The sequence below is a fragment of the Octopus sinensis genome, linkage group LG8 (assembly GCF_006345805.1).
Source record: "Octopus sinensis linkage group LG8, ASM634580v1, whole genome shotgun sequence".
NCBI lineage: Eukaryota > Metazoa > Mollusca > Cephalopoda > Octopoda > Octopodidae > Octopus > Octopus sinensis.
Genome location: NC_043004.1, coordinates 32,202,094 through 32,214,105, shown reverse-complemented (window position 1 = coordinate 32,214,105; position 12,012 = coordinate 32,202,094). Strand labels below are relative to the sequence as shown.

Genomic DNA, 12,012 nt, shown 5'->3' with positions numbered 1-12,012 from the left:
TTCATGCCAAATATGAAGAGGTAAATTTAGCAATCATATGACATGGCTGAATGAAAAAGTATCCATTCAGACATGTCTGAATGGATATTTTTCCATTTAACTATGTCTGATGATTGCTAAATTTGTCTCTCCCTGTGTAGTATGAAACTGCTTAGTAACAACTTCAATTGGCTGTTATGGAATTATATTATATGAGTGCTGTTTTTAGTTTTGTACTCAAGAAAACCTATTGAAAAGCTACACTCACACACTGATTGAAGTTGAAGTGTAACAAGTTAGAAACAAACAAAGAATATCCTTGGTTTATCTCAAGGAAATGAGAACATTACACAATATAGCACATATTTGAATAAAGTTATCAGATACAATTGTTGAGATGTATCTTTGACAACATACATCACAATATAGTAAACAGTAATTTTAAAAAAATTCATCAATATACAAAATTATAAACAAACTGCTAGTCACAAAATATGTAAACATGAAAATTGTTTACATAAACACATTGAACACACATACAAGGCACATTTTCATGTTAATTATGTGTTCTGAGCAAGGTGCAATTATAGCTTTTTGCAACATTAATAATATTAATACTATATATATATATATATATATATAAATACTAGTGGTTTACTAGTAGTGAAAGATAATTTGGAGTTGCCAATTACAGATTTTAAAATCAAATTCTCATGATTCTAGTTATCAGCTCTATATATAAACAAAATGTGATGACAAAGGAATAAATGATTATCCTATGAAGCTTTGTTGGAGCCTTAAATATGAAGTGCAGTTTATTTCTCTGCACTTCATATTCAAGGCACCAACAAAGTTGTAAGGTGTTACTCAGGCACTCAACTATGTGCCACTGCATCTTATAGCAGAAACAGCTGTAAGCTAATGAAGTTCATAAGCTAATCACTTATTCCTTTGTCATCTCATTTTCTTATTACTGCTCTGTACTTGACTAACACTTCATTCTGAAGAATGTGTATACTGAGTTCTACACTTAGGTTATTAGTCTTACAATGCCTAAACAATATATATATATAAACACACTTTAGCTTTCCATTAAAGTAAGATCAACAAAAAAGTACTCTATCCAGTAAAATATAAATATTGTTTAATGTACACAGTATAAAGTTATGAGCTACTAATAGCTTCATACATGGGAGATGTTTTCTTGGAAGGTTTTAGTAACACGCCTAGTGTCTCCAAGAAATTTTCAGGCCCTGAGTACATGGCCTGTACAAGTTACAAACTAGGACAATAGAACAAGAGAAATCATGGGATGGGGGATGCAAAAAGTGGAAGGGTGAAGGAAAAAAAGGATTATAGTTATGTCCCTTTTGACCATAAAGCTTGATTCAACGGTTGGTGTCTAAAGTCTGCAATAGAACTGCTAAATTTGGAGAGAGTGGTGTCCTCCAATTCACCAAAAGAAATTTGTCCATATGCTTGCATTTGCTGAAAATTTCTTATCTGGAATTCTTAGATCTAAAAAGGATATGTGATCTTTTGAAGTCACCTTCACATAATCCAATGTAATTCTTCTTTTTGGCTAGGTTATCAAGTAATGTTACTGTTCTGTTTCATATATGATGGAGTTTATTATGCATACCTGGTCATGTGGGTAAGGTCTAGGATCTTGACAGTTACAAATGAAAGTGGGCTTTTGGTGGTGTTTACAGATAATGATGTTCTTCATATTGGGGCAGGGGCCATATGACAATTTAATTGAGTATCTATTAAAGATCTTTCTGTGTATGTGATTTTCTGGGAAATGCTTATTTAAGGGAGTCTAAGTAAACAGCTCCAAATGTGAGCTCTGGATCTTCAACCACCCGGCTTCTCAACATCAACCAACTATTGACCTTTTTGCAGAGTCCTTCCGTTCCATTGCAGTCCCTCCCTCATCATCTTGGTGCTCTCTAGGTGCCCCAATCACTGACCTTGCCTTTGAGCAATTGCTGAAAAATATTGAAGCTATTGAACCCCATCAAGGTTTTTTTCATACTTAGGAATTACGTCTCAATCCCTAAGCTTCTATATTTACTCAGAGTCAGCTCATCTCACCGATTCCCATCGTGCCTCCAATACTTTAACAACCTAACCTTTGAGAGACTCGAATGCTTAGTCAATGTCAGACTCTCTCCAACATTCCATGATCAGGCTGCATTGCTCAAGCGATTTGGAGGTCTTGGTCTTTTTAAGTGTTCATCCTTCTTTCTCCCCTGCTTCCTTTCCTCTACCCACACCTGCAACATGAACCAGTTCCAACAAGGAGTTGGATGAAACTCTCCAATACTAGAAAGAATTGGACTTGTCTACTCCTGAAAAGGTGGAGGACTGTCGGTGCCAGAGAGCTTGAGATAACAAAATTTCATCTGACCAGTTTTCAAGGTGCCGCTTAATGTCTACTAGTGCCAGATACTCAAGTGACTGGATTGATGCCACCCTGTGGCTAATGTTGGTGGCCTGCTCAACTTGGACAAACTTCATGTCTCCATTGCCCTCAGAGTGGGAGCTGACGTATGCACAGGCTTGATCTGTCATTGTGGCAGGCTCCTTGACTCCATAGGCCTCCATGGCCTTTCTTGCTGCTTGAATGCTTGTCACCTTGTGCGTCATACAAAGTTGAACTTGATGCTCAAGAGGAGCTTGGCCCAGGCAAACATCCTCTCCATCTTGGAACCTTCTGGACTGTCCAGATGTGAGGGGAAGTGATCTGACGGCCTCACCTTGTGCCCCTGGTCACAAGACAGATACCTTGTCTGGGATGTCACAGTTAGCGACTCCTTTGCTTCTTCTCACATCCTGGACACTGCGGTCAGGACGAGATCCACAGCTTCTGCGGCCGAGCAAAACAAAATCCTGAAATACCGCAATCTGTAGGCCAACTACATTTACCATCCTGTGGCATTTGAGACATTTGGTGGGGTTGGACCACTAACTGTGAGATAACTGTCTTCACTGGTAACTCGCCTTGCAGAGATAACTGGTGAGACTCGTGTTTGGCTGTTCCAGCGCATCATCCTTGCCAGCACCTGTGGCAACGCTGCAAATATGTTTCAATAGCCATTTAGAGAGGTTTCCCAGCGTCCCATCATTTCAATTCAAGGTGGTGAATTGTTTTGTTTTTTCTTTTTTATCATTTTACTTTTCCTCTTTTTTTGTTTGATTTTTTTCTATTGTGTTCTCTGTTTCGTCTAATTTTCTAATTTAATTTTGTAAAACGGTAAACACTGTTGTAGTGGATCTTGCATGCATGAAGTGGATTCGATCCACCACAGCCAAATTTAATTTAACACTGCAACACAACTGTTCCCACGGTGGAACAATGGGTTTTCTCAGACAAGCAAATATCAGTTCGTCACAGTCGTGACAACTTAACGGAGTTAGTACCTTGTCAACAACTGAACGAGGCAGCTCGTGTCGACTCAATTAGGTTAAAGAAAGGACTGCTAGAATATAATGGTCAACGAGAGAAATGAAAATTCCTACCAGCAACTGTGAGACAACACTCTACAATTCTCTCTAGCCCTTATTCTGTTCTCTTACAACATCATTCTATCTCTCTGTGTTTACTACTAAACAATGAAGAGGACCCAAACACAAGCTTTACTTCGCATGCTTATGGATTTATCACAACCTGCCCGTAGAGGCTAGGTATTGTAACGTAACGGTAAATAAATACTTTCTTAAAACTTCATGCATTGTTCATCTTTCACATCCTACAACATGCAATAATAACAACAAATTACTATCGTCACACCACTGCCTCCACCGACATTTCATAATATTGTCAACTAATTAATTCCAACCGTTACACTGTGAAGGCAATAAAAGTTAACTTCTTGTGTAATCATTAGTTTTCGTTCACAAAACGAAAAGGCGACCAATCTATTATTAAAAGTGTAGATTGTTAATAGAAAATTTCGTTAATTCCTAATACTTCTAAACAAACATGTCAGTTGTTGTTCCCAGAATTTTTAATTCAATTCAAAAAATCGAAGTTACAGTTTTTTTTTTTTACTTTGTTTTTAATCATTAGCTAATTAAGTTACTCTTTCGAAGATTTGAAACCAAAATTATCTTTGATTTGTTAATTTATGTGCCTAAATGTTTCCCGCTAGAACTCAATTTCCAGGAATTCAGTGGCGAACTTTTCTTAAATTCTTCAGACAAAAACATTATGCATTTACTATACAATTAACTGGAAAAACCCGTGTTGTTCCTAGAATTATTACTTCATCCCCGACACTAGTTCATTTAGAGACGATGACATGTCATCAATGATGTCGAAATAAGCAGTCAAGCAAAATATAAACCTGACCCAAACCGTTCGTGCACAATCGGCAATAGTTAATGTTAAAGCTCTGACTAAATCAAACCAATATCAACCGCTCGAAAAGTGACAAGTAGTTGTGGTAAGCCTTCTCATCGTTATTTCTCTGGTTTCTTAAATTCAGATATAGTTATTCGAGTGCAGATATTTATTAAACAATCTTAATACATTTTTAATAATTACCCTTTAGAAAAAATACACAGTAATTTTTTTTAAAAAAAGCTTGATTTTGGTGTATACACATACACTGCTTTGTTTTTGTTACGCTGAAGTAACCCCTGAATGGATCCACTTCTCAAACATTCTCCCCTTCAACTTTTCAGTTACCCTTTTCCAAATTATTCTCAATTTTTGTTTTTATGTATCCACCACCAACGTTAGAGTTCATAAAATTCTTCCCAGAAGCAATCAAAGTATTATTGTCAGCTCTGATATAATGAATATATGTTTATATGCTCCAAGTTCTGGACCACAGTTTTGCACCATGCTTATAGAAATTTTGTGTATGGGTTGTATTTTCACGAAGGTCACAAGTTACGTGACTTTTCCAGATATTTCGCTTAATACTGGAGACAAGGCCAGATATTGCTACTAGCATGTGCGAGTCTGTGGTTGTTGAGGGACGATATGTACGTTCGTCGACGAGCACTGTATTTTCGTAAACTGAAGTTCAGTTCTTTTAACTCTTCGTAAAATAAAAATTTGCTAGTTGAAATAATATACGGTTTGTTTAATAATTTAGCAAACAACTATTCACATGCTTTTAATTAAGTGTTGCACGCCTTTTATTTCAGTCATTTCTATATTCGTTTTTACGGATATATTTTGATTTATAACACTATTTTGGTTGGACAGAACTGACATTAGTTGATGTGACTTAATTGTTGTTGAAAAAGGTCAATGGACAATCTACAATAAAACACGGCTCAAAACAAAAACAAAAAAATCCCGGCGTAACTTCGGTATACGTAACGAAAGTACCGGATACATTTCAAGAAATAAAAACCACTCCTTTCGTTATACACTGCAACTGGAAATACTGGTATTTACCTCCCAAAACACGAGCAGTTTAAGCATCTCTACAAGAAACTGGAACAGCTAAGAGTCCTCTCTAGCATCAGATACTTTAGTAAAGTGAGACATCAACGATGACAATTTTCTTTTTAAATGAAATTTTGCAGAAATGCTTTCTCGTAAGTGTAGATTACGAAACATCGATGTTTCAAACATATAGTCTTGAAAAAGAAAAATGCTAAAGTTACGGAAATTGATGGTAACAAAGTAATGAAGGTGTAGAATGATCCTAATTTCCTCCAGCTTGTTATTTCCCTAAATTTTTCAGAAAAATCATAATCCACGCCCTCTAAAATATGTCTCTGTAAAATCTATTAAAAAATACTTTTTCAGAAAGTTATGAAGAAACAAGACCAGAGGTGGGGCACCAAACTGTAGTTATGCCAAGAGAATTTAAATTGACATATAATGAACTCATAGTATATAATGTTCAGGTGCACTACAATTCATTAGAAAAAGTTGCCTATAGTTCATGAACAGTACATAGAATAATGCACTGGAGATGAACAGTGAATGAGGCATTTAGTGAAAAATAGTTTTCATGGTGGTGCTCCAGCATGACCACAACCACCTGGCTGAAACACATAAAAGAATAAAAGAATTAAAAAAGTCTTGTGGTTGTCTACCAGATTAGTTATCAGGTGTCAGAGGTTTAGTGTGTCCATGCCAAGAGAAGCAAGACACTCAGAGTATGGTAGATCCTTGACAGCGGGTATTTGTCTGGTTGCACATTTCTGGACAGTCTCCTTGAGATTGATTTGCTGAGCAAGATAGGGGTCCCACATTGGTGATGCGAACTCTAAAGTGTAGACACACCATAACCATAAATACAGCTTTAAATAGATAGCAGGAGAGTGGCTAACAAAGGTCTTACTGAGTGATGCTAAGACACCCTTGGCTTTCTTGACAATTTTAGAGATGTGGTTTGTCCAATGCAGATCGCTACTGACAATAATGCCCAGGTCTTCAAAGAAATTCAACAATTTTGCTATTTAACTTGAATAATAAGAATACATCATTATAGTAGTGGAATCAATTTTAGGAAGTACTCCAAAGATCACTTTGTGCTATCTCACCTGACTTGGAATTCAAAGTGTTTTTGTTTAAATCCTGTTATGCTTCCATAAATAAAGAAGTCTTTCCATGGTCACAGCTTTTTTCCTCAAACGTGCCAGATTTTGGAATTCTCTTCCATCTCATTGTTTTGCCTCTTCTTATAATCAAACTCTTTCATCTAAATTTCTCCTTCTTCATAGTCCTTTACATCAAGTGGCATTTTTACCTTGTTTGGGATCTTAATTTAAAAAAGGACTATAACAACAAATTTGCATACTTTGTATTAGAAACCAACATTAATATTGCATTACTGTAATATTAGTAACTCTAGAAGACTCAGAATATATTAGGTATTTAGGTCCTCAGATATTAGGTACTCATTTTGTATTAGAGTTTTCAAATAGTAGATACATCGTTAGGATTAGGGTCCTCTACTCGTAGGTACTTATCTAATATTAGAGTTCTCAAATGTTAGATACTCATTTAGTATTATGACCCTTAAATATTATGTACTCATTTAGTACATGATATTTTTAGTATCGGGTACTCAACTAGTATTAGTTACTCGTGTAGTATTAAGGGCATCAAATACTCATCTAGTTTTAGAGCCCTTAAATATTAGGTACTCATCTTTCATTAATTTCCCCAAATATTAGGTACTCATCCAATATTAGGAGTCCCCAAACATTAGATGGTACATATTAGGGTCTTTATGTATTAAGTATTCATCTATTAGGCTAATTGCAGCTAAATTAAAACAGAATTACATAAATGTCCTTTAGGCAGATTTTATGTAAATAAAATAGATCTAATTGTTAATTAGGAAAGAATGTATTTGTGGTGTGTAAACAACCACTGTACCAAGTCACAATTTATGTAGTATGAATTTACACAATTTTGTATATTTTGAACTGAATAAATAAAGAATATTTTAAGTTGCATTTATGAACAATGTTTTATGAATTTTTCCAAGCTAACAATTAAGAATTTTTTATTTACATAAAGTTTGATTGAAGAGAAATTTCTAAATTTCTCATCTGATTTAAGCAATTTTGATAAAAATGATATGACGGCATTTAGCCCCAACACTCTTTGAGTGTGCTGGGGTTAACTGCCCTAATAGTAGATGAGTGCCTAGTATTTTTTTTCAAACTGTCAGATCACAAATTTAGAGGAAGGGAACTGTTGATTAAATTGACCTACTACTTGTACTTGCATGGATGTTTAGACATGAAAACTAAACTGTTCCTTTAGACTACTAGCTCCACTTTACCATAAACTTACAAGCACAGATGCTTGACTGGATATTATCATATAAAACTAACACTCCATTGGTTACGAGGTTGAGGGTCCCAATTGATCTGATCAACAGAAGAGCCAGCTCATGAAATTAATATGCAAGTGGCTGAGTACTCCACAGACATGTGTACCCTTAACATAGTTCTCAGGTAGATTCAGTGTGACACAAAATGTGACAAATATGGACCTTTGAAATACAGGGACTACTAATTTTTTTGACAGCTGAGTGGAATGGTGCAATGTGAAATAAAGTGTCTTGTTCCAGGACACAAGGCACTGCTGGGAATCAGACACACAACCTTACAATCGTGAACTGAATACCCTAACCACTAAACCACAAGCCTTCTTATATTATCATATATAGTATAATTATTCACATTGACAATTATCATTAGTGAATGTTACTACCAAAATACAATAAAGTTGTTCGGCAGGGATTTTGGCTTTCAAACTTAAACATTCCCTGTTAAAATTTCAAGGAAGGTTATCTCTCATACAATGTTTCAAGTCACAGTGAAACCCACAATTACGATTAAAATGATTGCCAAAAAATATTTTTTCCATTAGAATTTGTCTCAAAGCAGTGGCCATATTTCATGCTTAACTGCTCATATTTCGTGTAATATGGGTTTCAGAATTTGGCACAAGGTCAGCAATTTCAGGGGTGGGGTAAGTCTATTACATTGACCCCAGTGCTCAACTGGTACTTATCTTATTGATGCTGATAGGATGAAAGGCAAAGTCAACCTCAGTGGCATTTGAACTCAGAAAGTAAAAACAGATGAAATACTGCCAAGCATTTTGCTTGGCATGGTAATGATTCTGCCACCTTGTCACATTATATTTAAATTAATATTTAAAAATAGTCAATTATATGACAAGTAACAAATTTTTGTCATCATTAAACTGGTGTCTAGAACATAAAGATTTTACAGAAAATTATGACAAGAAGCTTTAACACAAATATGAAAAATTTTAAATGGGATCTTCATATCATGAAACTGGAGGTGTTCTCTGAAAGGTCAAAAGAGTTAAGTTGTTAATTTTGATATTAAGATATGAAAAGGTGGCGAGTTGGCAGAGTCACTAGCTTGCTGGGCAAAATGCTTAGCAGCATTTTGTTTGTCTTTATAGTCTGAGTTCAAATTCCACCAAGGTCATCTTTGCTTTTCGTTCTTTTGAGGTTGGTAAAATAAATACCGATGTAGCACTGGGGGTCAATGTAATCGACAATCCCCTTCCCCCCAAATTTCATACCTTGTGCCTATTGTAGAAAGGATGTAAGGATATGTAAAAAAAAAAAAAAGAAAGAAAAACCCTGCTCTAATCAGAAATGGTTGTATGGTCAAGAAGTTTGCATCCCAAACATGTGGTTTTGGATCCATTCTGTTGCATGGCAGCTTAGGCAGATATCTGTTATAGCCCTGAGTCAACCAAAGCTTTGTGAGTTGATTTTGTAGACAGGAACTTAAAGAATCCTGCTGTGTGTGTGTGTGTATCTCTTTATGTATATATGTGTGTGTTTGTGTATGTTCATGTTTCTTTGTCTTGATTTCATGCAAAAACTGTAAATAAGTTTCGCTGTCATATAAGTCCTTTGTCTCCAATCTTCCATTAAAACATGTCCTTCCATTGTTCCTTGTATGGGAACAGGTGAGGGTTGGTGACAGGAAAGGCTGCCAAAAACTCTGTCTAACCCATGCTTGCATGGAAAAGTGGACATATGATGATGATCGTAGTACCTAGTTTTCAGTACATTTTTAGGTTTGATGTCAGAAACCAAAATACTCTCTCTCTCTCTCTCTCTCTCTCTCTCTCCTCTCTCTCTCTCTCTTACACACACATGCATGCATGCACAAATGCACATACATGTATATCTTTCAATAAACATTATCGACCACTTATATGCAATGTATGTGTTTTGCTGGTTTGCTTTGGCGATGACTCCTTCATAGCACTGGCTGTTAAAATACCCGAAAGTCATAGAACAAGTAAGACAACTCGCCCCCAGTCTCATTCGAGAGTAATGAATATCAATATCTTGCCATCTTTGTTGCTTATCAACATCACAAACCTGAATCAAACTGAATCACTGGACAATGACTATATAATCAAATAGTGTAAGAACCATTTCCTGGTATACCACGACGATGCATACGTAAGATTAAATTCAATTATGAATTAAAGGCAGCACTAGTGTTGTAAGCATTATTGGCTGCACATACTCCATGTATATCTTTTAATGTTTATATTACATGATTATAAGTTTGAAGCCGGTATGATCCAATGGATGTGTAATGTGAGTGTGCATACTCGACAGAGTGTAAGTACCTTGAGAGAAAAGTTGGACCTAAGAAGCATCAGATGTGGTGTGCAAGAGAGATGACTGTGCTGGTATGGACATGTGGCAAGAATGGATGAGGATAGCTGTGTGAAAAAGTGCCATACCCTAGCGGTTGAGGGAACCTGTGGAAGAGGTAGACCCAGGAAGACCTAGAATGAAGTGGTGAAGCACGACCTTCGAACATTAAGCCTCACTGAGGCAATGACTAGTGACCAGGACCTCTGGAAATATGCTGTGCTTGAGAAGACTCGGCAAGTCAAATGAGACCATAACCTCGCGGCCTATGCCAGGGGTGTAACTAGCCCACTTATGCGTATATTTCCTTCATTGGATACTGCTTGTGAAGACCTGTTGAGGCAAGTGAAATCGAAATCAAATTCAATGACTGGCATCCGTGCTAGTGGAGCACTAAGAGCACTATCCGAGTGTGATCGTTGCCAGAGCGGCAAACTGGCTTCCGCGCTGGTGGCACATAAAAAGCACCATTCGAGTGTGATCGTTATCAGCGTCGCCTTACTGGCACTTGTACTGGTGTGCAGGTGGAACGTAAAAAAAAACATCATTTGGGTGTGGCCGTTGCCAGTACCACCTGACTGGCCCTCGTGCCAGTGGCACATAAAAGCACCCACTACACTCTCGGAGTGGTTGGCATTAGGAAGGACATCCAGCTGTTGAAACTCTGCCATATCAAGATTGGAGCCTGGTGCAGCCATCTGGTTCGCCAGTCCTCAGTCAAATCGTCCAACCCATGCTAGCATGGAAAGTGGATGTTAAACGATGGTGATGATTATTCAGTTTACTTTCCCATCAAGTTGCCTCTGGGTGTTTTTATTCCCCTACTGGGAATTTTGTTAAGATTTTTTTTTGCAAATTATTTGTGGTTTTATTGTTTACATGTTTGTGTGTAAATCTCCATAGTCCTTTATCTTTGTATTGTCCTTAACGTTTTGCTGCTCATGTAGCCAATAAAAATTATTATTATTATTTGATGAAAACTCAGAACTTATTTTTCTGGGCATGATGGAAAGTGTCACCTGTCTACAGCCAGCAGACTAAGGTGACACTTGTTTACTGGTTATGCTTCAAGAATCCTGTGAAGAATTCTTGCAGTTCCAAGCAATGCTGATTTTTGTAGGTGTTCTACCTTTACATTTGTACTGATCTTTCTGAGCCAATGCTGGTAGTTGAGTGCTGATACTTCCAAGTGAACCAATTACTATTTGTACCATGTCTACTCTCCTCATTGACCACAACCTTCATATTTCCCACTTCAAATCATCATAGTTGTTCAGATTATTATTATTATTATCATTATTATTGTTATTCACTGGTTTTATTTTTATAACGTGCTTTCACTGCACTACTGAGCACAGCTCTGTGTGCCTTGAGTATGTGCTGTGGTTTTTTGTGGGGCTCTTATTTCACTGTATTGAAAGTGCTTTACATAGGATGTGTGCGGTGCAGAGTAGTGCTATTTTCTGTATGTTGTTTTTGTTGTTGTTGTTATTATCATCATGGATTAACTGTAACCAAATTTGTAATTTCTTTTCTAGAAACTGTCAACGTCACCCAGGCAGAGATGATATTGAGGTGTAATTTCACTAGATCTTTGCCACTATTGCATTCCCATGTCAGGTATGTACACACACACACACACATGTTTGCATATGTGTATATGCATTAGGTGAGCCGTTATTCTAGTTTTTATTTCTTTCTTTTCCCCTTTAGAACTATTCCTTTCAGGAGTATATGTAGATATTAATTTCACTACACTGCATATGATGTCATCATCACTGATAACTGCAGTGGCATTTCATTTATATTCTTATATTCAAACATTTAAAGTGTGTCACCTTAATTTGAAAATTATTATAATTGAGAGGGTTCTTCA

At 36.5% G+C, this 12,012-nt stretch overlaps 1 protein-coding gene across 4 annotated transcripts in view; it reads left to right on the top strand.

Annotated features, from left to right (window-relative positions):
* The first annotated feature begins 3,473 nt into the window (after positions 1-3,473).
* The window catches only part of LOC115215206 (oxidoreductase NAD-binding domain-containing protein 1), a 37,724-nt gene continuing 29,185 nt past the window's right edge, over positions 3,474-12,012 (top strand). Inside the window, exons 1-2 of one of the 4 annotated variants that reach the window (XM_029784411.2) lie at positions 3,474-3,685; positions 11,675-11,756. In XM_029784411.2, coding sequence (XP_029640271.1) covers positions 11,701-11,756 — 56 coding nt within the window. In that variant the 5' untranslated portion in view covers positions 3,474-3,685; positions 11,675-11,700. Of the gene's footprint in view, positions 3,686-4,089; positions 4,431-11,674; positions 11,757-12,012 lie in introns of those variants that run through there. The other 3 variants (XM_036505335.1, XM_029784410.2, XM_029784413.2) reach the window with 3 other exon arrangements.